The sequence below is a fragment of the Pongo pygmaeus genome, chromosome 6 (genome assembly GCF_028885625.2).
Source record: "Pongo pygmaeus isolate AG05252 chromosome 6, NHGRI_mPonPyg2-v2.0_pri, whole genome shotgun sequence".
NCBI lineage: Eukaryota > Metazoa > Chordata > Mammalia > Primates > Hominidae > Pongo > Pongo pygmaeus.
Window position 1 is genome coordinate 74,404,384 of NC_072379.2, and position 26,916 is coordinate 74,431,299.

General features: G+C 32.9%; 1 protein-coding gene across 1 annotated transcript in view; it reads left to right on the plus strand.

Annotated features, from left to right (window-relative positions):
• The window catches only part of VWDE (von Willebrand factor D and EGF domains), a 77,695-nt gene that overhangs the window by 17,031 nt on the left and 33,748 nt on the right, over nucleotides 1-26,916 (plus strand). Inside the window, exons 4-13 of the mRNA XM_063667148.1 lie at nucleotides 8,001-8,066; nucleotides 10,867-11,114; nucleotides 12,034-12,123; nucleotides 13,675-13,819; nucleotides 16,358-16,575; nucleotides 16,823-16,896; nucleotides 18,335-18,605; nucleotides 20,740-20,948; nucleotides 21,089-22,053; nucleotides 24,126-24,262. Of these exons, the coding sequence (XP_063523218.1) occupies nucleotides 8,001-8,066; nucleotides 10,867-11,114; nucleotides 12,034-12,123; nucleotides 13,675-13,819; nucleotides 16,358-16,575; nucleotides 16,823-16,896; nucleotides 18,335-18,605; nucleotides 20,740-20,948; nucleotides 21,089-22,053; nucleotides 24,126-24,262 (2,423 nt within the window). The remainder of the gene's footprint in view (nucleotides 1-8,000; nucleotides 8,067-10,866; nucleotides 11,115-12,033; nucleotides 12,124-13,674; nucleotides 13,820-16,357; nucleotides 16,576-16,822; nucleotides 16,897-18,334; nucleotides 18,606-20,739; nucleotides 20,949-21,088; nucleotides 22,054-24,125; nucleotides 24,263-26,916) is intronic.

Sequence of the window (26,916 nt, forward strand, 5' to 3'; positions counted from 1 at the left end):
AATAAACTTATAAAATGTATTAATTCAAATAGGTATTTATTGGCAGTATTCCACAAGTATAATAATAACGCACTAATCATCTCACACATATGTACTGCTGGAGTTATGCTTATTTTCTAATCAACACAGCATCTCCTTAGTACAGAGGGGTGACCAAAACAAATGTGGTCCCTGCCCACATGACACAGAGTATTCATGCAATTATAAATTGCAATTGATGAATGAAAAGATTAAAAAATGCTGTAGAAGAGAATACTGAAAGTGAGAGAGGATGAAATATATAATGAAGCGTCACCAGCGAAACGTCTAACAAAAGAGCATTGATGCTGAGAGCTGGAGGTTAAACTGTCCTTGGTCAGACAGAAAGCAAGGGGAAGAATGTCTCAAACAGCAGCTGCAGCAAGCGACAGGCCCTAAGGCAATAAGAGTATGCTGTACTCACAAGAGTGAAAGCCGGACAGAAATATTAGATCTCAATGAGTAAGGAAGAACATAACAAGATGGGGGTTTGAAAGGGCAGCAAGGCCTGATCATTTAGGGAGCCCTGCGTTTTGTTCTGTGTGCATCGAGAAGTCTATGGAGAATTATCCTGAGGGAGTGAGCTGGTAAACCTTCACATTCCGTACGCAGCTGCTGTCCAGCTAACACTGGCAGTCTGTTTACTAAGAAAGGGCAGCATCTGCTCAGTTTAGTAAAGCTAGTGGCATTCATTAGGAAGGAGAAAATCCAGAGAGATGCATCAATCTCATTGGGTGGCCAAGATAAGAGTTTTTGAAAAACTTTAAAAATATTTTTTGGCACTCTTGTCATAAAAAATATTTAATTTGTATAAATCTTCCTATAATATTACCAAATATTGGTGGAAAATTCTGTGTTTCATGGAAAAACCAATCATTTATCTATATTAGTTTAAGAAACATTGACAACTATTAAAAAAGAAAATGAAACTTTCGCACCAGGGAATAACACAAAATACAAATAATCATTTCACCAGTAATATTTTTTACACTGAATTTAAAAACATAATATTTAAGATTTGCATTTTATGACATCCCTTCCAAATTTAAAATATTTTCTGTTTTGTTAATGTCACTACCATCCACTCGATTTCCTAACCCAGAACACTCAAAAGTACCTTATAATCTCCACATTCAAGTCCTCTAAGTAATTAGGGAGAAGGAATTCTGGGAGACAATTGTTATTTTTTACTCTTAATGTCTGTTAATCAGACATATGCATGAATTATTCTCTCTGATTTGCCGATAGAAGCTTACCTTGGAATACCATTTAGAACTTAGACTGCATAGATAGCAAACAAAAATGACAGTCACTTAATCTACTTAAGAGTTTCTTTTTCTTGCTGAACAAATATCTGGAGCAGGTGTTCTCTGCTGATGGCGATTTGGCCACTTTACAATGTCAGGCTGAGGTCTCTGAAAGTCACTAATCTTTTCCTTCACGGTGACAGGATGAAGCTCGAGTTTTAGCCTCTTTATCTGCATTTAGACAGCGTAAAAGAGGAAGTTCAAAAGGTGAAAGAGAGCTTCTGCTAACTGAAATTTACTCCCTTTTAAGGAGCTTATTTGGAAAAAGCCTTCTTATCATAACTACTTTAGAAGAATTCCTAGGATCATCTCTATCTTCGAAGGCAGTCTATGAAATGTCATTTTTTACTTGGAAGTATTGCTGTCTACAACCAATAGCCCCTATCTAGCTAGGAGTCATAATATTTAATTTTAAAATCACCAAAACAGCAAATAGTAGAGGGTAAAATTTCACTTTAATAGCATGGTCTTATGAAGACATTTTGATTCTCACAGAATTCATATATATGTGTATATATTCACACAATCTATCTATCCCTAGAGCCTTCTAGAAGTCAAGGAAAATATTAATTCAAGATCATAATTGTAATAAAAGCAATTCTAAAAAAGTTTATATATTTGAAATATTATTTATTTAGAAGACTCTATGGAAATATACACATTTGTTATATTTTTTGTATTTCTACTTAGCAAGCTAGTTAGGTCCTTATACTACATGTGAAGTGGCATCGTATCAATTAAAGTTAGCCTATGTAGCCTATGAGAAGTTAAAAATGTATACTATATCCCCTAAAGTTTCCACTAAAATAAAACAAAACACTATAGCTAATCAGCCAACAAGGGGTATAAAATGGAATCATAAAATATATTCCATATTTTTAAATGCAGATAAGAATGAAAAATGGAACAAAGCACTAATAGAATAAATAGAACACAGATAGCAACATGGTGGATTTAAACCTTACAATATTGTTAAATAATTGTGGATATTGTAAGGTTTAAGTCCACCATGTTGCTATATATATTTATATATGATTTATATATATATTAGGTTGGTACAAAGGAATATAAGGAAAATGAGTTTAAAAGTATAAGGATAGAAGAAGATATACATAGGTAACATTAATCACAAGAAACGTAGAGTGGGTTTATTAATATTAAGCATAGTAGACTCAAAAGCAAGACATATTCCTAGGAAAAACAAGGATCATTTCCTAATAATAAAATGTTCAGTTCAATAAAAGAATATGACAGTTCTAAATGATTAAACACCTAATAACAAATTCAAAATACATAAACAAAACTGAGAGACCTGCAAGGACAAATAAACAAATTCGCGATTATTACTGGAGATCAATACTCATCTGCCAATAATTGATCAAGCATGTAGACACTAGAACAGCAAAAATGGAGGAGACCAAAATACTCTTTCAACCAGTTTGATCTAAATGACATGCAGAAAAGACTTCACAAAAAAGCAGCAAAGATGTTCAAGTAGATATGAAAATATTACCATGAAAAACCATATTCCAGGCCGTAAATTAAGAAAATTAGAATATCACAAAAATTGAAGTTCATTAAAATTAAAACCCACTAAGTGTCTATATTGAACAACAAGAAAAGTCACAAATTGAAGACCCTAGTTTGTACATTAACTGATTAGAAAAAGAAGCACAAATAGACTCAGAGTAAGCAGATGAAAGAAACAGGGTAAAAATAAATGCAATAGAATATACAAAAACAAGAGAGAAAATTCAATAGAATAAAGAACTGGTTATTTCAGAGATTCAATAAAATTAATAATTCTCTAGCCAGTCTGATCAATCAAAAAGAAAAAAAAAGACAGGAATTACCAATATCAGGAATAAGAGCAGTGATACAACCACAGATTCTGTATATAATAAAAAATAGTTAATTATAAACAACTCTATGCCAATATAGTTGAAAACTGATGAAATAGACAAATTTATTAAAATGTACAGACTACACATATTCATGTAACAAAACTTGCACTTATACCTTCTAATTCTATAAAAATAAAATAAAATACACAGTCAACCAATGCTCACTCAAAAGTAAATAGATAACTTCAATGGCGCTATATCTATTAAAGGAATTATATTTCTAGTTAAAAATCTATCTCACAATGAAAACTGCATGCCCAGATGGCTTCAGTTGGGAATTTTTACAAACATTTAATGTAGAAATAATACCAATTTTACACAAACTCTTTTCAGAAAAAATGAATGGGGACTATTTCTAAACTTCTGTGGGGCTAGCATTACTCTAATACTAAAACTAGACATAGACATTAAAAGAAAACTACATAACAATATCCTTCATGAGTAAAAATGTAGATGACATGATCACCTATTTTGCAAACCTAATGGAATCTATAAAATAGCTACTGGAGGTATTAAGTGGGCTTAGCAATGTTGAATGAAAAAAAGATCAACGTTTAAAAATCATTTGTATTTTTTCATACTAGCAATTAACAATCAGAACTTTTATCTAAAAATACCAATTATAGTACCAAAAATATAAGACAGTTAGTAATAAATATGGCAAAGGATGTGTAAGACCTTTACAGTGAAAAGTACAAAACTTTGCTGAGAAAAATTATATAAACCTAAGAAAATGGACAGATAAACCTTGTTTGTGGATCAAAAGACATGATATTAAGATGTCACTTCTCCTCCAATTGACTGTAGTTCCAAAATTGTCATAATGAATATCACAACATGCTTTCTTTTAGAAATTGACAAACTCATTCTAAAACTCATATAGAAATATGGAGAACCTATAATACCTAAAACTATTTTGATAAAGAAAACACTTGGACAACTTACATTGTCTGACTTCAAACTTACTCTAAAGTTACAATAATGTAGATAATGTGGTATTTGCATGAAGATAGATAAATAAATCAACGGAAAAGAATAGAAAGCCCAGAAAAACACCGACACACACAGTAAACTGATCTTAAACACAATAATAGATCTAATTCTATAGAAAAAAGGGCTGTGTTTTTAGTTAATTGAATATTCATATGCAAAAAATAACTTTGATTCATATCATCAAAATACAATAAAGAGAAAAACCCATCTCACAATCATCAAAGGCTCAAATCTCAATTATAAAAGCTAAAAATACAAAACTTGAGAGAATACTTTCACTTTTAGGTGGAAATATTTGTGATCTTAGATTAGACAAATATTTTAAAAATATAATACCAAAATTGTGATCCGTTAGAAAATATAAATTGGACTCGATCAAAATTGTGAATTTCTACTCTTCTGCTCATTGAAAGGCACTAAAGGAAAATGAAGAGAGAAGCCATAGCTTGGGAAAAAGTATTTGCAATTCATATATCTGATGAAGAATTAGATCCAAAATACATGAGTAACTCTCAAAACCCAATAATAAGAAAACAATTTTGTAATAAGATTTGAACAGACACTTCTCCAAATAAGACATAATAATGGAAAGTTGACACATGAAAGTATGCTTAACATCATTAGTCATTAGTTTAATGGTTTATATCCGCAATGAGATACCATTATATTGTACATAAAATTTAAAAAGATTGACCATACTACACGATGGCAAGGCCATGGAGCAACCAGAACTGCTGTATTCTGCTACTGGGAGTGTAAAATGGTACATTCAAACACTAGAAAATAATTAGGCAGTTTCTTAAAAAGTAAACGTATACTTCCGTATGACACAGCCATTCCATTCTTAAATATTTGCAAAGAGTAATGAATGCAAATGTTTTTAAAAAGTTTTCTACGTGAATGTTCAAAGCAGCTGTATTCAAAATAGCGAAAAACCTGAAAAAACCCACAAATATCCATCAATTGGTTAATGGATAGTCAAATTATGATAAGCCTGAACAATGAAATACTACTTTTCAATAAAAGAGAAAGAACTATATTTGTAGGATGGCTTCACTGTAAGAAAAAAAGAAGAAACTATTGATAAGCCAAAAACATAGTTGAATCTCAAACATATATGAGGAATGAAATTTTCTAGACATAAAGTCCATAGTGTACAATTATATTTATATAAAGTTCTAGAAAATATAATCTCAACTGTATGACAGAGCAGATAAGATGCTGTCTACGAATGTGGAGGAGTGGCAGGCAGAAGGATTAGAAAAAGACAGAGAAACTTTTGGAGGTGATGGAAATACTGTTATCTTGATTATGGTTAGATTTTAGTGTGTTCATATGTCAAAACATGTCATTAATTACACTTTAAATACATTCAATCAATTATACCTCAATAAAGCTATTAGAAAAGAGAGAAGGGAAGTCCCAAAGTTAAGCAAGCCACGTAGCCATCATGTCAGAGTAGAGCAAGAGCAAAGACCCCTAGGAAAGAGTTTTTCTAGCATGTTGGAGGGATGTAGATGGGGCCATTGTGTTGGAATAGGATGCATGCAATAAATATCCCTATTCTATGGACAAAAAGAGTCGCTCAGAGAAAATAGGCACCTACCCAACATCACAGGTAGTGAGTAGTAAAGCTAGATTGATCTCAGGAAGCTTGCATGCTCAACGAGGATATTCCACAACCTGTTATTGATGTCTCACCAATTGCAGTTGTCTGCTCCGTGCTCTTCTCCATACCTTATACTTGTTCCTCCCTCTGCTTGAACCTCTTACAAATCGTTACTGCTTCATGATGCAGATCAAGCATCTCTTTTCCTTACAATATTCCTTCTGCTAACCCAAGTTACTCGTGCAGCCCAACCGTGTTCCACTACTGTGCACAGGACCTCAAATGTTGCACATCTTACATGCTTTGAAACTAGATTTCCACTTGTTTGCTTCCTTTCTTGACAACTACTACTTTATGATAGTTTAATTATTGGCATATGGTTGAATCAGGAAGAAACAGAAGGTTTCAAGCAGAATGGTTTCTTTTTTTCCTTGCTAATGTTTCTAGAGATTCTTAATTGTCTAATCCTAATAAATATTTGAGCCAGGGTGCTGGCTGTATTCTACAAAAGCAATCTGGGAAAAGCAAATAGAAGGAAGAAGAAAAATGATAAAACCCCCCAAACACAGATGGGGCACAGTTCTAGGGAGTCCTTGGGCAAGAAAATTGTGTATTTTGGCCCCATATTTTATAGGAATACTGCATTCTTTTATATATACATGTACATGTCTAGTAGTTAAGGTTATTTCAAATCTGTTTGGCTTGCACATAACAAAAAACAACTGAAAATAATGTAAAAGATAATCACATCTAAGGGTTTTAGGATATGTCATTGGATCTGAAGAAGAGTTACATAGGAAAGTCTCAGAAACTGTGAGAAATAGATCAACTTCCAGATATTGGCAACAGTAGTCTAGACATTCATATAGAGCTCCGTCATTAACTTGACTCAGCTTCCAACTTCGTGTCTTTTAGTTTAAATACTAAATTATTTCAAGAAGCAATCTGATGAGCCTACCTTTGTTTAGATAGTTGCTCTTGTGCCAGTTAACTGTACTCAGAACATTGGGTTGTAAGTATTACCACCTCTGTCCTTGGCTCATTGGTGGTGTAATCCTGTAAATGAGTATGGGGAATCGATTACCAAGGAACTGGCATAAAACCAACTGTTGTATACATTTCTGGAGATTATAGTGTGTTTCACTATTATTATAGATTTCACATATACCCTGTAAATCTCCCACATGCATAGTCCCCCAACCCCATTGTCGACGTCCCCCACCAGAGGGCTACATTTGTTATAATTGATGACCTACATTGACACACCATTATCACCTAGTCTATAGTTTACATTACGGTTCACTCTAGGTGTTGTAAATTCTATGGGTTTGGATAAATTTCTCATAACATGTATCCAGTATTATAGGAACATACAGACTAGTTTCACTACCCTAAAAATTGCTCTGCTTGTTCACCCCTCCCTCCTCTCAACCCCAGACAACCACAGCTCTTTTTACTGTCTCCATAGTGTTGTTTTTTCCTGGATTTCATGTAGTTGGAATCACTTAGTAGGTAGCCTTTTCAGATTGGGTTCTTTCACTTAATATACACTTAAGTTTCCTACATGTCTTTTTGTGGCTTGATAGCTCAATTCTTTTTAAGGCTGAATAATATTCCATGCTGTCTATATGTACAACAGCATATCCATTTACCTACTGAAGAACATCATGGTTGCTTGCAAGTTTGGGCAATTATGAATAAAGTTGCTATAAACTTCCATGTGCAGGTTTTTGTATGGAAATAAGTTTTCAGCTCCTTTGGGTAAACATAGAGGAGCATGATTTCTATGTCATATGCTAAGAATATGTTTAGTTTTGTAAGAAACCACTAAACTGTTCTCCAAAATAGCTGTACCATTTTGAATTCTCACCAGCACATGTTGCTCCACATCCTTGCCAGCATTTGATATTGTCAGTGTTTCATTATTTAAAAATGCAGATTTGTACTTAGAAAATAAGATATTAAAGCTTTGATTGTTTTGAAATATGATGCCTTATCTTTCCATTTGATCTCACCCTTAGAAGGAAAAAAATGTTATGAAATAAGAGAAGAATTAAGAAAGTCTTAGTCTGTATTAAATCATCCTTCAATAAATTGTTATCTTGGATATATGTAGATTTATATCTTCGTGCCCAGCTGTATAATTATACAAACCTTAACCTTTGGCAGCTATTTCTGATGCACGATTACACCCATGTGGTTCTGATGAAACTGAAATAGGAGGTGATTGTGTTCGTAAGTATCATATTTTGCTTTTTAATAATGTTTTTATAAACTAGACTATTTCAACAGATAATTATATTCTGCAGCTTTGGATGTTGAATTATACTGATATTTGATATAACCAAAGTCTGGTAGCTACCAAAAATGAAAATAACTTTATCGTGCCTTTAAGAAATCGTCCTCGAGTTGGCTGAGGTACAGAGAGTTAGGCAAACTTGTATATATTAGTAGAATCTTTCATAAGAAAATTTGGCAGTTCATATCAACATTCTTAAAACTCCATATGTGTTTGTACCTAACAATTCTACTTTCAAAAATATGTCTTGGAGAACTATTTAGGGAAGTGTGCGAGCACAATATTTATAACAGAATTTGTCTAATAATGTTTTAAGAAACCTGCAAACATCCAGTAACTGCTGATTGGCTGATTGAGTCAATATTTCTGATACATAAACACTGACAAAATATTTTGCAAACACCATTAAAATATTGAAGTACATTATACAATATAACAATACCTTTTTTTTTTAAGGGAACGATTGTATTTATGTCAAATCTTGAAAGATAAACATCAATGATGTTGATAGTGATTAAAATTTTTCTCTTCCTTTCAATGTATACTTTTTATTTTCTATTTTTTAAACGTTTTAAAGTTTTTTCAAATATTAAGAAATCCTCCTACTATAATATGCCTTAAAATAAATTACTCTAAGTAGATTATCTAAGTGATAAAATGTATGTCATCTGCCTACATGATGAGCAGAAATTGAAATTATTTATTGAAATATTAGCCTTTTATGGGATTATTAGCCTTATCATATTTTGTTAGCCAAATAGGATATCTGAAATGCATGATAGACTGTTGACATATAATTAATTTAATTAACAGAGGTGTTTTATATGGTGGAACAAGCCATAAATACATAAAATAAATCAGGATAGATCATATAATGTTCAAATATCAGGTCTAGAAATGATTATGCTTGGTATTTTAAAAAGAGTTTTATAATAATCCTCAACATTTATCACTCTGAATTGATTTTTCATGCTCTATTTCATGCCCTATTACAAATGGTTTTTTTCTAGCCCTTTTTTTTTGTATATTTTACACAAGCTATTATTGTATGTGGAGGTCAGTTTAATTAAGCCCTGTGATTTAAGTTCATAAAGTAATCAAACAATATTCATAATAGCAGCAGTAAACATAAAATGTAATTATTTGACTACTCTGCATAATAGATATAAATTCTCTATACTGTATATGTATTGTAGCAAAATCACTTTTTCCTCTCAAATAAATAATAAATTTCACCTACTTATTATGCTCTTTAGAACGTTTATGCAATTAATTAAAAAAAACTCTGCTATGCAAATTGGACACAATTTGAGGAAGCAACACTAAATGAAAGTATTGGGTCAAAAGTCAATAAAGCTTCATGATAAAATGGAAAATGTATTAATATATTTAATACATACTAATATTAGAATTGACAGAGGAATACTAATTTTGATTTTCTAAGTAGAAATAATTTATCTGTTGTGTCTAAACCTTTTTCTTTAAATGTAAGAAATTTTCTTTCATCTATACTGTTGCAAGCAATGATCAATCTGCCCAGATAGTTCTCTATTTAAAGTATTGATTCAAACATTTTAATCATCATGAATTATTTTTTTCAGTCATTTGTCTTCTCTTATTCTTAATAATCATTTCCATAGATAGCTTTTCCCTGTTTTAAAATAAATGTCCTTTTCCTAGTTTATTTAAGGGTAAATTTTTACTCAGATATATAATATTTAAAATCAAATATATATTCAAAAGTAGTTTATTATTTCCTTCAAGTTTGAATATACTGATTTGGTCTAATGTTTAAAATGCTTAGCAAAATATTTGTTAACTAGGTAAATTTGAAAATAATTCATTTGTCATTGGGACTATAACAAAATAACACTGTAAAATATCTAAAAGTACATCTTTTCCACAGAAAAGATTTCAAGGTCTTTCCAGAATTTTCCAAAATCTACATGGCAAGGCTGAAAGATTATTTTGTGATTGTCCTAAAATTAGCATATTTATAAAACAGACAAATTATACATTTTAGAACATTTTAAAATCTTCTTTTAAAAATTTACCCCTCAGATATTTTTCTGCTTTCTAAAACAGAACAAAACTAAACAAAAATCTTATCCAGAAAACTTTCAGATCCCCCGATTTGATTTTGCAAATGCCCAGAGTTCAAAATGATACAAAATCTTCCTGTGAGTTCCTAGAGGAAACTTCAAATTTCTTTAACCTCAGAAAAATGAAAGGAATAAGATATTTCACTAAGATAGTATAATCACCTCTGCAATGAATAACTCTTTTAGCCCAGAGTAATGATAAGTTGAGTTATAAGAGAAAACTATAACAGTAAAAGAGAAAGTAATTTGATTTTACATTCTTGTGGCTATTTCTCAGTATAACAAGGAATTATAATGTACTAAACCTTAATTTTGTTTGTTCCATCTTTTAGAAAAGATAATTGCTTCAAAGAATGCAAATTTCTTTTCAAGAGCTAGACTTTTCAAAGACAGATATTCAACCTGCATTAATATAAGCTTGAGCTGATAAGTTGCTTGGCTATCAATATTTGTGTGATTATGGGCCAGAATATGAGTGTATTAGTTTGTCGATTGCTAGAAATAATCATTTTTCTAAATTTAGTTTGCTTTTTCTTAAGATAAACCCCAGAGTTATAGTCTTTGAGTACTTTTTCCATAAGCCAGTCTCCATTGTCTAAGATTCCCAGTTACAAATTATGCATTTTCTCCCCAGGTCAGCTGACTGCCTCATTGCCATCTCCACCTGCAGGAAGGCCAAAGGTTCTGGTGGAGTTGATTGAGTCCAGGCTTTTCTGTAGGTGTTCTTTTGATGTTCCCCCTACAAAAAACTCAGTGGGATTTTACATAGCTTGGTCTAGGCTTTCTTCTCAAGAAGTCAAGGAAGAGCTGAAACAAGAGACCACAGTTCAGGCATTCTCTCTTTTAGAACTTGATGGCATAAATCTCAGACTTGGAGACAGGGTATGTTAAAAAACAGCTGGATTTTATTTTCATGAATGTATTGATTTTCAAACACAATTTTTAAACATCATATCCAAAAAATAGATTTTGTCTCCAGAGTATAAAGCCCTAATATTTTTCTTTTTGTTTTTTTTCCTTGCAATTGTGCTAATTCTAGTGACAACTGGATGAGTCAGTGATCTTAATGACTATACATGAATATATTAGTTTAGTAATTTGCTGATTATTATTGATTAATCCTTTATATATATATATTTTTATTATACTTTAAGTTCTTATACATATATGTCCCTCTCAGGTTTTAAAATTATATACGTTTATTCTAGAAAAAAGTTTTAATTTTTTAAATGATGATGTCACTTTTTAAGTACTTTTCTTTTTGTTTTTGAGACGGAGTCTCACTGTGTCACCAGGCTGGAGTGCAGTGGCGTGATCTCGGCTCACTGCAATCTCTGCCTCTCAGGTTCAAGTGATTCTCCTGCCTCAGCCTCCTGAGGAGCTGGGACTACAGGCTTGTGCCACCACACCCACACCCAGCTAATTTTTGTATTTTCAGTAGAGTCGGGGTTTCACCATGTTGGCCAGATGGTCTTGATCTCTTGACCTTGTGATCCGCCCGCCTCGGCCTCCCAAAGTGCTGGGATTACAGGCATGAGCCACCACGCCCGGCCTTAAGTACTTTTTAAAAACATCCTAAATACAAAGCCTACTATACTTTATGTTGAGGTTTGAATACTTAATATTTTATAATGATGGAATTTTTCTCGAATATCAAGTAAGCTTTTAAATTATTTAATTCTTTTATTATGTTTATATACTATCTATGAAGAATTAAAATTAGGACTTTAAAAATGAAAATTTACACATCTTTTCTCCAAAATTGAATTGCTAAGTGATTATTTTATAATTATATCCATAGATATTCTGCAGCGCTTCTGTCTTTTTCTTGGAGAATCCTCATGTACAAAGTGTAGCCATCGAAAGCCAAGAATTTTTTGCAGGCATTAAGGTACGTAGCAGTGGGGATGCATCAGAAAGATTATTCCTCTGGAACTATGTTTCCCAAACTGTGGTCTGTCCATGCTGGTTTCTGTACCTCATCATAGACTGAATCGGAATGTTGAGAGCCATGAGTATTTGAAGAAAAGCCCCAATAATTCTAATGCACAACAAAGTTTGAGGGGTCCTGCTAACTAAAGTTGAGATGTACCTTCATTTTTTAAAGAAATAGCTCAAATTAGAATAAAGCAAAAGGTCTATTCCTCTAATTCATTCCATCATGTAACTAAAGTTAGCCTAGTAATATTTAGTTATCATGCATTTTGGAAGACAGATACCAGGCCAAGTAGTAGAGTCTCTGACTAGAGTAGAATTGACCCAGAGCTATGAGTTTTATGGACTGCAAAGATTGAGCTAGCTAAACAGAGAAGGAGATTTGGTTGTTGCTGGTAGCACCAGGATCCAAGAACTGAAGAGCTATTCTAGCAGATGAGCAGAGGTGACAGGGAATTAATAAGCAGTGGAAGAAGTGGGGGCAATATCAAACGGTCCAGGCAGGCAAGCACGGTGAACCTGGAAGGTCTCACCCACAGGACTCGAGTTTGACCTGGATTCATTTCTAGTTCAAGGACAAGATGAGATAAATGATAAGATTGTTAAGAATAGGACTCAGGACCAGGATAAACCCTGTTTATGAATAAAGTCCATGTACGCACGGTAGGAACCAGGAAAAGAAGTGAGAAGAGTGGACCACACTGTCAGAATTGCATAACTACAGTGTGAGGGGAAGCAGAGGTCAAGCCTTGAGAACACAGGAACATTTTGGTTTACATTGATTAGCACTCAGCAGACAGTGTCAGGGGTCAATAGGCAGCACCCCCACCTTTGTACTGTTTCTGATTAGGCTAACAGGGAGAATATTCAGTATTAAGAATCATCTGTTTTGAGAGCTAGCCAAGACTCGAGACTGCATGAAAACGTTCCTGCCTCAAAAAAGGATTGGCCTGTGAATGAGAATAGGGCCAGTCCTGGGCTGTACCAGTTCTCAGTAAGTTCAACTCTGGAAATCAGATGCTGAGAAATAAGCTAAATGTGGAGATATTTCAGGTGACAACAATAATTTGATTTATGTATTAAAAGTACTTAAATTTCTAATTGAGATGGTGGTATTAATCCCTAAGAAAAACCAGAGTCTTCTGTTGGTGTGTCAGTAAACTTTAGCAATAAAATGGAAGAAAATAGAAATATTTCTTTGTTCTTCACTTTCCAGTGCTCACCACAGAAACAGAATCATTGAGGCAGGCTTGGACATGATTTGCCAAATGTGTTGGGGAACCAAAGTGAGTCAAACTCAGAGCAGTACAGCAGCTCCATGTACTCCTGTGTGTGCTGCTTGTATTTTTATAGGTTTGATTTTAATGGTCTTGCTTAGTTAAAACATTCTAGGGCTTAAGTTATTATTTAGTAAAATATGTGCTGTTGAGAAAATGCCCTTTCAAAATTGTGCCTTAGAAATAAATTATATTTTAACATAATTTTTCTACGTATTTTCTTATACCAGCTGCAGCCTGAATTGAGCACTATATCAGAGGATGGGAAAGAATACTACCTGAGGATAGAAAGCACAGTTCCTATTATTTGTTCTGAATTTAGTGAGCTTGATCAAGAATGCAAAATCTCATTAAAACTGAAAACTATTGATCAAGGTAATATACTAACTTTATTTTATCTTATTATTAGATTGCAAACAATAATGCTTTTTTTTCCTGTAGGAAAAGTCACTGGAGTGTACTCATATGATAAATCATGTTGCATGTTGACATCAAATTTTAGCCCAATCATATTACTAATACTGGGCCAAACTGACGATTGCCAAAGCAATTCACATTTCTTCTTCTTGGCTGAAAGCACACATTTAAAAAAAAGAAAAAAAAATAGTGAATAATCTCCTCTTCATCATCATCTTTTTCCTCTCGCTCCTCTTTTTTTCTCCTATTTTTTCTCAGTCTCCTGTTTATTCCTCTCTTTGCTTAGTTTACAGAAATCGAGGGAAAAACTGCTCTTTAAGATTTTTCAAATCATCCCCAATGAGAGACATTTGATAAGTTACGTTAAAAGTTCAAGCTTATGAAATATAGATCTCATAATGCATCCTTCAAGTTTCTCTCCCTAACGTATGTTTGGGATCTCGTGTCTTAAAATTTTTCTATTTCAATTACTGATTATATGGATGTTGTGATACATGGCCACATATGTGTCGATGGACAGAGTGAGGAAATCCTCCCACATAACGAGATAGAATATGCGAGGACAAACCATGCATAGCAGTGATTGGCTTGATTATGTTCTTTTTCCCACTGAGCCTCTGATGTAGAGATCAAAGCAAGTTACAGATACATAAATTAAAATATAACCTTTAAGAGAGATTACAATTTCATCAGCATACCACATACATTTTCACCATAGAACATTACATTGTCTTTAGTGAATATACCAAACACAAGGTATCTATAGATCTTCATGTCCATATTATAAATAATTAAATCAGAGAAACAAGAGGATAAAAAAGCCAGGAGAGAGAGAATCATTTGGAATGATGCACTCAAGAAAAGAGATGGCTAAAGAGCTAGAGGAATTAAGAGAGGTCATCTTAGGATTGTTGACAGTAAACAGGCTCAGATAATACCTACCTACCCACTCAGATTTCAGGAGCACCACGAGCAACATTATATTTTTAATTACAGCCCAGACATATTAAATTATACCCTCTCTCTTGGACTATTTGACACAATTCTACTTCAAGTTAGCTCTGAAAAGCATATTATGCAAATATTACTATAGTTTATGGAGAGAACAGAAAGAGGATGATGTTATTGATGTTTTCCAAAATCATGTTAGTCAAAGATTTCCTTCAGTTACAGGTATACTTTGAAATATATTTTCATGCTTTCAATTCTTTCAACAAGGCAAGCATTGCTAAAATAATATAATAATAGCCTAAATATATTTCTACATTTTAGAAGTTTGCATGCATGTTCTTATTCTCTGAGAATTAAAAATGGCTTTTGTTTTCTGAAGAAAAAATTCCGAATTTCATTCTGGATACTCCTCATCTTGTCCTCTTTAAGTACAGTAACATTAAATCTTTACTTTCATAGGGAACCAGTTGGTGTCTAAGTGTATTTCTAAACAGACTATGCTGCTATTCACAGGCTTAAAGAGAACAACCCCTCATGTATTGGCTTGAGGAATTGATGTTATGGGCTATATCTAAGCTAGAAATATTCTGTATTCACCTTAGAGAGTTGGTTAAGAGTTTGAATGTTTCTGTTATTTTTTATGTGCATGGGAAAAGTATATATTTCTAAAAAAATAGTTCAGTATGCCTATATCTGATTAATATAATTTCATACCTAAAAAATCTGTATGGAAGAAAAGAAGATAGAACATTTTTTAACAACTTTTTTCCTTTTTGACTCTTAGGAGGACTTTGGAATCATTAATTGGATATGATAGCACACTTCCTCTGTGGCCAATTTTGGGGGCAAATCTGTTCTTTTTGTTTAGTTATATAAATTCCTGGAGTTCTTTTCTCTTTTTTTGTTACCATTTCCTTTCCAAATTATTTTTTCTTTGTTATCGAAGCGAGAGAGCATCTCAAGTTTGTGAATATATTGGGACATTTGGGAGGTGAAAGAAGATAGCTTGTTACTGTTGTGAGATCAGCTTCATTTGTTTTGATTTTTCTATTTTTCAAGATGATAAGCCCTTTATCAATAATTAAAAGCCATTGCTACTATTCAACAATGGATAGAACGTGAACACATATGCTAAGAAATATTACAGAAGTATCTGGGCCCAAGGTACAAATCTTAGACAGAAAAAATCATGTTAATATATATAATATGTAAAATTATAATATACGTAATATGTAAAAGAATACATTTTATCTATTCTTTTTGAATTTCCTTCAGTTGCATACAGGTTTATAACCTAATTGAAAATTGTAATATGTATTTATGTGTACATATGTATATATTATAGTTGATTAATTCTTTGTAAATATCAGGTAGATTCAACAGCTTTGGCTTAATTTAGACAAAATTTGCAACCATATGTTTTAAGAAAGAGAAAATAATTTGAGAATAATCTTACAATTCAGTGTTTCATGTTAATTAATTTATTACATGCTTTGGTTAGTATATTCTCTTGGAAATTTTTAAACCCATTTTTTCATTAACTAGGTAGAGAACACCTAAGATTAAATTTGGCACTGTCTTCCTGTCATGTGGATCTTCTCCAGACATCTTCCTGTGCTAATGGAACCTGTAGCCACACTTTTGTGTACTACACTGCTGTCACAGATTTTTCTCGAGACGGAGATAGAGTTACAAACATTGTAGTGCAACCAATAGTTAATGAGGATTTCCTGTGGAACAACTACATTCCAGACAGCATCCAGGTTGACAAATTACAAAACTATTACTGCAAGTGAAGCTTTAAGAAGAAATGTGTATTTTATCATTATGTCTCATAAACTTTTTATGTAAAAAATTTTTTGGTAAATTAGTTTTTAAATGATTCAATTTTCAATAACTATGATAAAAACAATAATTAATTGAAAATTTGTTGAGATTGCTAAGCAATTTTTTATATATCACTAAATATAATTAATGGTAATATTTACCAAAAATATCTTTGCTTTTAAGATCAAAGTAAAGGATGTCCCAACTGCTTACTGCTATTCATTTACTGACCCGCATATAATTACATTTGATGGCAGGTAATTTTCTGAAAGTTTCTTCTTTTAGTAGTTTTGTTTGCTTTGATTTTGTTGTTTTATTTTAAACAGTGTATTGTTTTATAATTTTTTAGTCCTAGTCACTGAAATTAGACAGAAAGGCATTACTGGCTTGTTTCAAGATACTAGTTTATTTATGTAGAATTTTTTGCCTTAAAATCTAATTCTTAGTAAAAAACATGGATTATTTGCAAGGCTGAACTTGTAAAAATATATATTATTACAAATGCAGAGAATCTTTTTTGCTAGACTCTTTTTAAATTTTTAATAATGATTAAATTATTTAAAGATGTTTAGAACATTTCCATATGATAATAAAACAATCTTTAAGTTTAGGCAAAATGATTAAACTTATTAGAATTCTTTTTAAAACTAATTACTCCTAAGTCTTGACAAGAATACTCAGGAAAAAAACTATTATAACTATTATGGATACCTGGATATTTGCCTCTGGAATTTAAAGTAAAATGGGCAAAAGACCAAAAAAGTAATCTCAACTATTTTGTTATTAATATCTGCATAGAAAGATTTAAACTCAGTTATATCATTCTGGGAGATTCATGGTTCTGGGATGTCTGTAAGGAAAATGATAAGAATGTCTTAGTGTTGCATCAACATTTGTTTCATGATGCAAGATGGTTGTGGTTTGCTTAAAAAATTGTAATATGATCATTGTCAGTAAAATTGTTCAATATATAGAAACTGTTCTATAAGAAAGTTATACTCCAATGGTGTCAACAGGTGTTAAGAACCTGAAGGAACTGATCTAACAGGCAAGAATCCTTTACAGTTATAACTAAAGGCTTAGACATTTTAGTGGAAAAATCTCAAGAAAGCGTAGTAGTGATGAATTTAATCTGACAATTCAACAAGATTAATTATGCAACAACTAGGTGAAAAACCAAGTTCTAAGTACTAGGGGTATGGCAGTGAACAAAACAAACACTCTCTACCCTCATGGAGCTGGCTTTTGCAAAGGGGAAGGGAGATATAAACACATTTAATAAGTAAAATATAAAGTGTATCTGAGGAAGATACTTGCTGTGAAGAAAACTAAATTGGGTGGAAAGGGAAGGCTGAAAAGAGGGGTTGCAATTTATATTAAAATAGAGGTTACGAAAAGCCATTTGGTGAGGGTGACATTTAACAAGTACTCAAAGATGAGGGAGATAGTCACATGTGTACACATATGGGGAGAAGACCATTGAGCCAGCCTGCCCTGCTCAAGGAGAGCAGGTTGACTAGAGTGGTGAAAGGGAAGAAAGGAGTAGTGGGAGAGATTGAGGTGTTTATGACTACTTTGTTTCCTTCAGTGCATACAACAAAATGATCGTGATACATAAAGCTGTTGCAAATCAATAACATACTATTATGATATTTTACACGATTTTTTAATGCAGTTGCCTTTTGTTAATGATAGGGTATATGATAATTTCAAGACTGGAACATTTGTGCTTTATAAGAGTATGTCACGTGATTTTGAAATCCATGTACGTCAGTGGGACTGCAGAAGCCTTCACTATCCAGTGTCATGTAATTGTGGGTTTGTTGCCCAGGAAGGAGGTGATGTAGTTACTTTTGATATGTGCAATGGTCAGCTACGTGAATCACAACCATATTTATTCGTAAAAAGCCAAGATGTAACCAGGAATATCGAGATAAGTGAATCTTACTTAGGAAGAAAAGTCACAGTATGTATGATTCTTTAACATTAAAAGTGTTTTTCCTTTTTCTCCTTTCAGATAAACATCTCTATTAAATTAGGAGCTATCATTTTTCAACATTAGTTTGTTTAACAAAATAGCATTTATGTTAACCATCATCTTAGAGGGAATACATTTTTTTCACTTATCACACACAAATAGACACAACATCATTAAAACGATGTAAAATCTAAACTGCCTTATTTAAGATTTCAGTATGACAACTTGGTGGATAATTCATTAAAATTACTTTTGACAATGTGTAATAAATAGTATATTAGACAGAGATGACAGACATAATTAAGAATGAATATTTAGGAATAATCAACCAGTTTTTGAAATGAATACAGTGTGGTACTACCTCAGGAATGGGCTGGTAGATAAGTGTAATAGAATATGAAGTCAGGAAACAAACCTAAGATTATGTATTCACTAATATTTTTAATTCTTTTTCCTTTACTCCTGGCAGGCTAATAGTTTTTTAAAGATTATACTTCATATCTATGAGTAAACTATTTGTATTTTCAGGTCATAGCCACCTTCCATTCATCTTTCAAACAAGTAATTCCAAGTAAATCAAATTTAAAGTATTAAAAATTTAAGTTTCTGTTTGTATAATATTTACTGAAGTGAAAAATCATTTTTGAAAATACGTTATATATTTGAATTCCATCACTGAAAACCAAAATGCAAATCAAAAATTAGGAAAATATTTGCTATGTATAAAACATAGGTCAGATAGAAAATACTCATGCACCACTAATGTATAATCAGCACTCCAATTAAAATGAGCAAATAACATAAAAAACCTTTTCACAAAAGAAATAAAACTGATATGTTCAAAAGTACAAAAACCAACAAAAATATGAAAACTTTAACCTCAGCAGTCAAATAGATAAATAAAGATTGAACATCTTTCATACAATATCAGGAAGCGTGGAGATAGTACATTTAGTAACAGTCTTTCCTGGGAACTTATATATCATATATAACCTGCACCTACGTGTGCTATTTTGCCAAGAAATTTTACTTCTGGAAATTTATTGTAAAAAGATAGTTAAGGATGTGCATACCCCCAGTGATGTTTATTGTATCTTTCCTTGTAAGATGAAAAAGTCATAGTTAAGTAGTGATCAATAAACAGATTTAACTAAAACTCTAAATATAATGATGTCATATAGTAGAACACTTTGTAGTCATGAAAATGCTGGAGTAGGTGTGTGTGTTTATTGACAGGCAAAGTTACGCCCAAAATATAAAAGAGGCTTTTGAGGAATTTGCACAAAGGTCTTAATATTAGCTACCTTAAGTTGGTTTAGAATGTAAAATTTGTTTGTTTTTAAAATAATTTAATGTAACCAACACAGACCATTTTTGTAAAAAGAGAAAAAAAGAGTTATTTTTAAATTTTAAGAAAATTAAAAGGGGAAAAACAACCAGAAGAGCAAACAGTGGTGTATCTTCAGTGATTTTTAGAAGAGATAGCCTCTCCACATATACAGTACATCAAAGTGGCCAGTCTGGAAGAGGTGATATTCCTGTGATGGGAGAGGTGGTTCACAGTTAGATTGCACAGGCTACTAGGATCATTCAGCAAACTCCCCTTGCTCAGATTGCCAACTCCCCAAGCTACCTTCTAGTTATAATTTAGCTTCTGATTTTGTTTGTCTACTGGCAGCTAGAGAATGCTAATTAGCTGTAGGAACATGCACTCCTCTGAAATTATATTTATCTGTGTAAATTAATTACTTGGCAATCTAATTCTGTATTAAATAATTATTATCAGAAACATTACTTGGTAAACATCCTCCTCAATATTTGTAATGTATTAATTGTATAAATTATCTCAGTTTAAATTATTTAAAGAAAGAAGTTGCAAGCAATATATTTCAATAAAAAGATCAGTATGGTCATCAAACTTCAGGTCAACAAAATGCAAAAACCCATATTTTGACATAGAATGTTAAGAGGAAAGTTGTAGTCAGGAAAATCAGTATTTTACTCTCTTTTTATATTGAAGGAATAACTATTTGTTATTTTTTAAATAATAGATTTTTCTTAATCCAGATTGAATATTGCTTCAACATTTTTTATTTCTGTATTGTTTATTTCTGTTTTTCAGATCTGGTTTTCTTCTGGGGCATTCATCCGTGCTGATCTTCGTGAATGGGGCATGAGTCTAACGATCAGAGCCCCTAGTGTAGATTACAGAAACACTCTGGGACTTTGTGGAACCTTTGATGAAGATCCAGAAAATGATTTCCATGACAAAAATGGGATCCAAATTGATCAAAATTTTAACAATTATGTTGCTTTTATTAATGAATGGAGGTAAGACACTTTTTCCACTTGCGATTGTATTAATAGTAGACTTGAAACGGGTGGTGGCTCAACACTGCTTTTTTGCAACACATATTAGGAAAAAATGTTTAAGTACAAATTACTATTCTTTCCTGTTTTCCATCTGGAAGGATTTTACCAGGAAAAAGCATGTTTGACACACTGCCAATTTCTATGACATCACCTGGAAAGCCATCCTATTGTAGCTGTTCATTGGACACTGCAGCGTATCCGTCTTCTGATGATCTGGACAGTGTTTCTCAATCAGAAATCGCCTTGGGTTGCAAAGACCTCAATCATGTCAGCTTATCTTCTTTGATACCAGAACTAGATGTCACTTCTGAATATATTAATTCAGACACTCGTGTCAGAGAGGTAAACAAGCGTACATCTCCAGAAGAATATAATCTAAATTTATTTCCACAAGAAAAAAAACACATAAACCTGACTAAACTCGGCTTAAATGTACAAAAACATCCTGGAAATGAGAAACAAGAAGCATTACAATATTTGGACAATAGGAAATATACACAAGGCCAGGGAAGCCACAGCCAAGAAATGAGGTACAATCGAGAAAACAGATGGAAACGGCAAAACTTTTATGAGTTTCTTCCTTTGTTTGCTTTCCCGAGTCTCAGCCAAACAGATCTGGAAGAACTTACTTATTTTTTCCCAGAGGACCATGCTGAGGATGTACAGCAAGAGTATTTCCCCTCTTGGCCCACACCCTCTGGCCTCACCGAGTATAGCACCTTGACCCTCTGTCAGCAGACTCTAGCCAACTCCAGCATAGGAAGGCTCTGTCTTGCTTTTCTTGGCAAGAGAGTAGACAGTGTTATAGATATATGTGTGAAGGATGTTCTGTTAAAAGATGATCTTAGCTGGGCAGAAGCAGGTGTGGCCCTTTTAGAAAATGAATGTGAAAAGAGGATTGTGGAGGAGGGGAAATATAACACAGAAGAGTATGGCACATCAATTGAAGACATTCTCTTAGTATTAAAATGCCCCAATTTATGCAGCGGCAATGGGCAGTGTATGGAATGGGGGTGTGTGTGTTTCCCAAACTTTAGTTCCTATGATTGCAGTGATTCCTATGGTAAGTAAATACTCTCAAAGTTTGATATTGCATATGATATTTCATTATAAAAATGTATTTGATCTTTATTTCACCCTCAGTATCCTAACAGTGTTTATTCAGGTTTCATAGAGAAAATCTCCAAATCATATTAATTAATACATTATTAAATTTTCCAACAGCATCTCATCTTATTTGGAGTAAAAGCCAAAGTAACTTATAACACCCTAGAAGGCACAGTGTGATCTGGCATTCAGTGTCTCTCTAAACTCATTCCCTACTACTGTCACCCTGTTATTCCACTCCAGCCCCTCTAAGCTGTCCCTTGAAAATGCCGAGATCATTTAACCTCAGGGCCTTTACACACAACTGGGCCCTCTACCTATAGAGAATCACTATTTTCCCAGAACTCAAATTTAGTATTTTTAAAGCACTGTGTTTATATTGTTTGGCTAATTATGCTAATTTGCTTAAAACTCTTTTTCTCTAATGCATCTATCTATACAGTACAAACTATTTTGTCTTAATATGTTAGACAAAGAAACTGTAAAAAGTTCTGTTTCCTTTAATAAGTAAACCAGTAACTCCTGATTTCCCTCCCATTATTACCATCTTGCGCGTTTCCACCTACAGCCTTTTCCTTCTTAGTAAATGCAAAGTTCATTCCTATTTGCTCACATTAAAAACTTACAATCACTTTTGCCTGTCCTTTTCTTTCATGCCACAAGTTTAATTCATTAGCAGCAAATCCAGCTCCAGCTTCAAAGCATTTCATTTCTTTCCCTGCTACAACCATAGTCCAAGCCACCATTATTTCCCCCTCGGATTATCATAGATTCTCCCAAAACTAATTTTCTGTGCAGCAGCAACTAAAGTGACCTCACTGAAATGTGAGTGAGATCATGTTGCTCCTGTGTTTATATAGCTCGAATGGCTCTCCATCTCCTTCAGAGTAAAGTCCACAATCCCTACCATGGCATAGAAGACCCAGTCTGAGGTTCCTCTCTCACTGAATTCATCTAGCATTCCTCCCCCAGCTCACTGCTTTTCAGCCACACTGGCAGCTTTGCTGTTGCTCAAAGGAGCCAGGCCTGCTTCCACCTCAGGGTCTTTGCACTCACCGCTCCCTCTCACTGGAGGATTCTGCCACCACAGATCTTTATGACTTACTTTCTTTACTTCTCTGTTCAAATGTCATACTATCAGAAAATCCTCTGTGGTCATTCAAAATAGACTTGTTTTTCTTACACAATTCCATGGTCTTAATCTCCTTTAATATAGTTAATGTAATTTTTTCTATATTCCTGAAAACAATTATGTAATATAATTTATATTTATCTTTTTGTTTATTTTTTTATCCTCCCATCTAGAATGCAAATTATATGAAGGCAGAAACTTTTGTTTTGTTCATTACTACATCCCCAGTACCTAGAATAACAACAGATAAATAAAAATTACTAAACATTTGTTGAATTTGTGAAAGTATGGACTGAAGTAACCCAGGCTTTAAAAAAAATTTTCATCAAGATTTTTAAGGTTCTGAATACACAGGATTTTCTCCCCTACTGCTAGTAGAGTTGTATTCACTTAGGTTTTCCCAGTACTTAGGCAAGGGGTTTAATAACTTTTACACACTGCATATACCCATTTTGACAACCAGATGTTACTGATACAGATGACATTCTGAAATTTTAATACATTGCATTACTAACTACTATATTTTATTACAGAAGTATTTTTTTCTATAACCCAGCTATATGGCACAAGCCAAAATGGTAAAACCAAAATGTACTTTATTGTAGTGGTAATTTCTTAATATTTGTCCTTGATATAAAATATTATTAAACATTAGTGAAACCTGTGATTTTAGGACTGGTAGTGTCTGTAATATTATTATTGGTTTGATGGTAGATACCTCTTCTAATACCAGATTACTCTTAACATTTAATGGCGTAATTAGTGTTGTAAGTAGCATTTTAGGTATACTTTAAAATATTATTTTCCATATGCTTTTAATTTGGGGCTTGGAAATAATTAGTTTTTTTTCTGAAATTAAATAAAATATGTAGTATTTGTTATTTTTTTTTCCAAAGACAAAGCTCCTGAAATTATAGAGCTTGGGAATGCTGGATTCTGTGATGTTCAAAAATATAATTGTATGATGGTGAGAGTTTTTGGCAAAGGCTTCAAAGAATTACCTTCAATTAAATGTGAAGTTACTAAGCTACAGGTATGTTAATTATAGAGTTGAGAAACAATAGAGTGTATGAGATACTCAGATTAATATTATCTTAGATTAATTTGGTCTATCAGTTAGCAACATAAATCCAAACGATATTATATCTAGAGAGCTGAACAGGAAAATGATTAAGTTACATAGTGTTGATGCTTCTTTGTTAACTTTATTAAAATATCTTATAAACTTTTTATTGAAGTATCGGCTCACTGATTTCACTTACATTAAAAAGCTAAAAGAATATCAAGCTTGATTTATGTAAGCCTCTGTATTTCTTGAAATGTAAAAACATAAAGAAGAGACATTGTTTTTAGCCAAGACATCTTGCATAAACTGGATATGAACATTTCCCTTTTACAAACCAAAACATGAGGACTAATTGCATTTATTCTTTATATTTTCCTTACTATGGATTTTAGACAGAAAAGACCCACCTTTAAAAAATAGTATTTATCTTTCTGAAGGCCACAGAAACAGACATGATCAGTTTGAACAATAGTATATCAAATTATACCTTATTTTTGATGATTATTTAAATGGTCTTCCTTGTCTTTATTCACATGGAAATTTTATTTTAAGGATAACTCTATGAATTTCAAAAGTATATGTGGGTAAGCTGAAAACTTAAGACAGCAAACCACATTATAATATTCTTCTTACTTTTTCTCTAAATTGATGAAGCCAAATGTGATTCTGAGATTGAGAATTTACAGGAGGAAATAGGTTTGTATGTGTCTTTATCAAGTAGTTAAACATAAGTATGCTAACTTCAGGATTTTATGGGTGGAGTCTTTCTAAGTAAGCCATGGAATATTTTAATCCCAATGAAGTAATAAGACAAAATAGAAAGGTACATGTAAGTAATTTTAATATCACTTAAGAGAATAGACATTATATTAGTCTTGGCAGAATAAATCATATGACATCACATGAAAACTAAGTGATGTGCCAGGAGCGAATTTTGTAGATTTATATTCTCTTGGAAAGCACATCTTGTACTTACCTTCAGATGCATTGTTTGTTGTGATTTACTCTCATACTACCTGCCACTTCCTCCAAACTTCTGATAAATACAGAGTAAAATCTGGAATCCTCTAACACACTATACGGAACTGTATTAGTCTATTTTCACAGTGCTATGAAGATACTACCTGAGACTAGGTAATTTATAAAGAAAACAGGTTTAATTGGCTCACAGTTCCACATGGCTGGGAAGACCCCAGGAAGCATAAAATCATGGCAGAAGGCAGACGGAGGCACCTTCTTCACAAGGTGGCAGGTGAGAGGGAGTTAAGAGGGAAGCTGCCACTTTTAAACCATCAAGATCTCATGAGAATTTCCTATCATGACAGCAGCAAGGGAGAAACTGCCCTCATGATCCAGTCAACTCCCACTATGTCCCTCCCTCGATCCTTGGGGATTACAATTCGAGATGAGATTGGGGTGGAGACACAGAGCCAAACCAAATCAAAAACTATAGAAAGAAAGATGTTCACTTGCCCAAACTAAAATTAGAATGCATATCCGTCTTTATTTTACATTATGCTGAAGTTAAGTCTGTCTCTCCTAGCCCCAGTTTTGCCCAGTGCTGGGTTTTAAAGGCTCTTCTAGCCTTTAATTCATACCTCCAGTCAAGCCTGTTTAATGTGCCACTATTTTAGGATCCCCAACCCTACCAACATGGGCCCTGCTCAAAGCCTTGCATTCACTTTGTGTGGAATGTGCTTGCCCTGCCACTAAGCTAATGTCTTCTCCTAGCTCCCCTATTACATGTTCAGTCAATATGAATTGATTCCTGCTCACCTTTTTAGTTCAAATTTCAGTTCCCTTCGAAGATTGGGTTCCTCTTTAAAATCTAGCAATTTGGAAATCAGGTCATGCAAAATTCTTAATGACTTCCCATTTTACGAAGTAATTTTTAAAAACTTTTATTTTGGAATAACTTGATACTCACAGAAAAATTGTAAAAATAATGCAGTTTCCAGTAATTCTTCACCCAGTTTCTCATAAAGTTAATATCTTATTTATAAACCATATTCATAAAACAATTATTCAAATCAGAAAATTCACCTCGATACAATACTATTAACAAATTTACAGACCTTGTTCAAATTCTGCCAGTTGTCCAACTAATAATGGTCCTTTTCCTGATTCAGGATCTAATCTAAGATTTTATATTGCATTTTCTCATGTTTTTTCAGTCTCTTTCATATTGTGATAGTGCTCCATCTTTCTTTATCTTTTGCACACTTGGCTTTTTTGAATATTGTGACGGTGCTCCATCTTTCTTCATCTTTTGCACACTTGGTTCTTTCAAAGACCACTGGCCAGTTATTTTGTGGAATGTTCCTTTTTTATGGTTAGATTGAGGTCATGCCATGTTGTACAATTTTTAGTGCATCCTTTCATAATGCAATGTATCTAATCACGGGCAATGTAAATTTTGATCACTTACTTAAGGGGTTTTTGCCATGTATCTTCACTTTAAGCTTCCTGTTTTTCCCATTTTAACTAATAAATATGCTGTAGGGAGACACTTTTAGATTATGCAAATATATAATAGCTCCTCAAACATTTTCTTCCTAATTTTAGCATCCAACTATAATTTTTGCTGGTAGCAATTATTACTATGGTATTTACCAGTGGTG